The sequence below is a fragment of the Arachis ipaensis genome, chromosome B07, assembly GCF_000816755.2.
Source record: "Arachis ipaensis cultivar K30076 chromosome B07, Araip1.1, whole genome shotgun sequence".
In the NCBI taxonomy this organism is placed as follows: domain Eukaryota; kingdom Viridiplantae; phylum Streptophyta; class Magnoliopsida; order Fabales; family Fabaceae; genus Arachis; species Arachis ipaensis.
The window spans coordinates 101,737,331-101,742,018 of record NC_029791.2 but is presented as its reverse complement, the minus strand read 5'-3'; the positions used below and the strand labels follow the sequence as shown (position 1 = coordinate 101,742,018).

Genomic DNA, 4,688 nt, shown 5'->3' with positions numbered 1-4,688 from the left:
CTTAATACGTATACGTGCGTAGATTAGAGCTTCGTCTTTTAAAATAATGTAAATTAATTCGTTTTTTTGTTTCTAAAATTATAAGTGAGACTCGAACGAAGTGAAAATGAAAAGATTGTGAAGTTTGAGTTATTAGTTGGCTAAATTAATTATTCGTTTATTACCGTTCGATCTTCTAATTATATACTTGGCCTTATTTTTCACAGGGTTCTAAAACGTGCACGTACTACTAGTCGTCTTTTCATAATCACCGTTGGATCTAACCATATATATATATTATTTGCTAGTTGTGCAATAAATGTAGTAATTGAAATTAAAGGACGTGATAAAGTGTGCTATGTGCATGTGTATAATCTGTATATATATCGAGAGAGAGATGCTAAGTAGCTCCAACCAGAATATATATACACAAACTGGGGCTATTCGATTGTGAATTGAAGAAGAAGCCCTTAGCTTGTTAAGCACTAGTATACAATATAGTATATATGGCTGTTTTTGTGAACAATAATAGTAATAATAATAATGGCTTAATGGTCCGTTTGAGTTTGATAGTATTGTTAGCTTTGTGGCAGACGACGAGTGCGTTGGTGAAACTGCCACCAAATGTTACAGTTCCTGCGGTGATAGCTTTTGGAGATTCAATAGTAGACCCTGGCAACAACAACGGCATTAAGACACTCGTCAAATGCAATTTCCCTCCGTACGGAAAGGATTTTCAGGGAGGCAACCCAACTGGTCGTTTTTGCAATGGAAAAATTCCTACCGACCTTCTTGGTATCTGCTTAATCTCTTCTCTCTACTTTTTACTTCATATATATCCGTGACTATTCACGTAGAGATTTTAATTTGAAGTTAATAATTAAAAATAATTAGTTATTTATTTTTAATATTTAATATAATATATTGAAACATGAACGAAAATATACATGAATAATTATATATATAACTTAGTCTTTTATTTTAAAAAGTAGCATGGTTCCTGACATCCTGTGAAGCATAGTGAAGTGGTTGGCTAATTGCCATCGTAAATGGATAGATTATTGGGTTTCATTAGAGTAAAGAGCTTACATTAATTATTCACCTAATACTAACACAACACGTTGAGTAGGAGCATGTTGTAACAATCAACTACTACATTTAAACACTAATGATTCACAAAGGCCAGGGCATCAATTTTTGATATTGAATGTCGTACCAATAAAATATTACTAACACAAGTACACAACACGTGTAACAAAACCGAAGGTGTTACATGACGACATACTGACGTACATGAACTTTCAATTTGAAGTTTGCCTCAGACAGAATGGCAAAGAATATTTTTCATAACATCTAATAAATACCATAGCAAGAGTTTGAAGTGTATCAAAAATATTGGTGTTTCAGTTGTTTTAACTGTTAAATCTAAATTATAAAAATATATATAATATATATTAATTGAAGTTTAATAATTTAATTATTTATATAAGATAATTATTTATTTTATTTTTAAATAAAAAATAAAATTATATAGTATGTGATAACTTTATGAATTTAATTTTTATACACGACCAATGTAAAATCGGTTTACACATGTATCCAATCACAATGTTATATTAATAAAAATAACTATTTTTTATATTGATTCCATGAATAGTCATTTAAAAACATAGTTGTCATTGTATGATTGTGTAAAATATTTTACACTATTAATACATCAAAATTAAACTCATAATTTTATATACTTAAAATAGTTAACTTTTATTTAAAAAAGTTTGGAGGCCAACACCTATGCTTACCCCCTTGATCCGTCCCTGGTTTATCAGTCTACAATACTATTAGCAACTGTTGAAAAGTCACTAAAGAAAAAAAAAATTGTTGATCTTTTCTAAATCAATTTTGTTTCTTCCCATGTCAACTAATTAGACCACATTTACCTTGATTTTCAGTTGAAGAAATGAATATTAAGCAAACTTTGCCCGCATATTTGGATCCAAATCTACAACCAAGTGACCTTGTTACGGGAGTGTGCTTTGCTTCAGGTGCCTCTGGATACGATCCCTTGACGCCAAAAATAGCGGTATATATAATATATATACATATTTTGAACTCTAACTTGTACTATATCTCTCTTTAATTTTGGCTTGAAAGAACTAGCTATCTAGCTAGCTAGTTTATGTAATGAATTATATTATTTAATTTTCAGTCAGTGATATCACTGTCGGAGCAACTAGAGATGTTCAAAGAGTACATAGGGAAGCTTAAACAGATAGTTGGAGAAGAAAGAACAAATGTCATCCTACAAAACAGTCTTTACCTTGTAGTGGCAGGAAGTGACGATATTGCCAATACCTATTTCGTTGCTCGCGTTAGACAACTCCAGTATGATATTCCTGCTTACACTGACCTTATGGTCAATTCAGCCTCTAATTTCGTTAAGGTAATAAATAAATAATAAATAATAAACATTGTTTTTTATTTTAAATAATTATTTTCAAGCAACAAATTAACCTATTTAATTCCTCTATAATTAGGAGATATATGCTCTTGGAGCACGGAGAATTGGGGTACTGAGTGCACCACCAATTGGGTGTGTGCCTTCACAGAGAACTTTAGCTGGAGGCTTAGCAAGAGAGTGTGCTGAAGATTACAATTACGCGGCAAAATTATTTAACTCCAAACTGTCAAAAGAATTGGATTCTCTTAATCGCAACTCACCCAATAGTAGGATCGTTTACATTGATGTTTACAACCCCCTTCTTGATATCATTCTCAACTACCAAAATTATGGTAAGTATACATAGCATAGGGTAGTTAGTTTGGTGACTCATTCATTATTCATGAGCATTTATGGTTGAATTTTAATCTGTAGGTTATAAAGTTGTGGACAGAGGTTGCTGTGGAACAGGGAAATTAGAGGTTGCAGTGTTGTGCAACCCTTTGGATGCCACTTGTCCAGATGCTTCAGAATATGTTTTTTGGGATAGTTATCATCCAACTGAATCAGTGTACAGACTCCTAATACGACAAGTTCTTGATAAGTACATCGAAAAATTGATATAATATGACGATCGAGTGACTTGCTTATATACTTTAGTTTGCTCTGGGCTTGTTCCTTTGCACTATATTTAAATCCAATTTGTAACTTCATGTATATCAATTTGATATAACCATGTTTGTTGAATAATAAATTTAATTGCATCGCCACAGTTTATTTACTACTGTTGCCTTCCATTTCATTATGAAATTCGAAGATGTTTGATAATAAAATAAATTTTGTGTGTTTTTTTGTCTATTAATATTGAAAACGATTTAAAAAAATGCCTATTTCATCTTTTGTTAAAGATGTTTTTGTGTTGTATTTTAATTAGTTTCTATATATCTTATCCAGTATTTCTTGTCGCATATTATTAAATTTCTTATAAGATTTTCTTTTCAAAAATAATAAAAAATATTTAGATTAGACTAAAACTAAAAAAGTAATAGATTAACTATTAATTTTTTTTAAAAATTATTTATATAAAAAATATGTCACACTCATAATATATATATATTAAAATAAAATTTATCATACAAGTTATATCAATAACAAGGCTCAAGTCTCATAAAATTTTTGCAAAAAAAAAAAATAAGTTTTTTTTTATTTTAGTCAAATAACTATTTATTAAAGTGGACAAACTAATTTTTTTCTTCTCCTATATATTTTTTTAAAGACAATAAAAGTAATTGATTGGGGCTTTGGTTGAGATAAATTAAATTACTATTTCATTAAAATTTTAATTTAAAGAGAAATTTTAGTTAATTTTGATATAGAAATTTTGAATTTAAAAACATCGATAAAAATTATGTTGAATTTTGATTTATTTTATTCTCATTTAAATTAATCACTATATAAGTTAAAGTTGTGTTTTAAAGTTACATACGAACTTCAATATGATTTTTAAAATTTTAATTTACTTAAGTTAAACAAAAAACAATTATATTTGTGTGACATATAAAATAATTGCCATATTATTATTATTATTATGAATTTAATATCCACACTTTTTATGTTTGGATCAGATATATTATAAAAGTCCAATTTATTTAAAATACAATTTTCTTCTAATATTTGATTAAATTGTTCTTGTATTTAGTACTCTTTTTTTTGGGACTTCCTCTTAGTTAAAAGTATAATCATTATAAATATTTTAATTATTATTGTTAGAGGTGTTCGCAGATCGGATATGGCCAAAATTTCGATGTGATCCGCACTAAACTCATCTGATTAGATTCGATATCCGTACTTTTCATGTTTAAATCGGATATCAAATATATCTGTAAAATAAAAAATATTAAAAAAAATTTATTTCTATATAAAAAAGTCAATAAATTTTTTTACTCTTTTAAACATATTTACTCCTATCCTATTAGAGTGTGGATCAAATTCGATCCAATCCGATCGGATCATATCCACAAATTTCGGATTAGATACAGATAAATACCATGGATTTGTGGATATCATCCGACCTATGAACACCTCAAACTACTGCTATAGGTTCGTTGTTGCAAAAGTATGCTTATTTTTTTTTAGAGTAAAGTACTAAATTCGTCCTCTATGTTTGAGTGTAATTCTATTTTGATCCTTAAGGTTTAAAATGTCCTATTTGAGTCCAAAAATGTTTCATTTAGTATCAATTTAGTCCCACGGTGAGGTCAAAGTTAAATAA

General features: G+C 28.6%; 1 protein-coding gene across 1 annotated transcript; it reads left to right on the top strand.

Annotated features, from left to right (window-relative positions):
• Positions 346–3,249, top strand: LOC107609876 (GDSL esterase/lipase EXL3). The gene is made up of 5 exons (XM_016311930.2): positions 346–774; positions 1,929–2,059; positions 2,186–2,419; positions 2,514–2,769; positions 2,852–3,249. The coding sequence occupies exons 1-5, from the start codon at positions 486–488 to the stop codon at positions 3,040–3,042; spliced, it is 1,101 nt and encodes a 366-aa protein (XP_016167416.1). The 5' UTR covers positions 346–485; the 3' UTR covers positions 3,043–3,249.

Coding starts and splice junctions, on each gene's coding strand:
- LOC107609876 (XM_016311930.2), top strand. CDS start 486: ATGGCTGTTTTTGTGAACAATAATAGTAATAATAATAATGGCTTAATG. Junction 775..1,928: donor AATTCCTACCGACCTTCTTG/GTATCTGCTTAA, acceptor CTTGATTTTCAG/TTGAAGAAATGAATATTAAG. Junction 2,770..2,851: donor TCTCAACTACCAAAATTATG/GTAAGTATACAT, acceptor TTTAATCTGTAG/GTTATAAAGTTGTGGACAGA.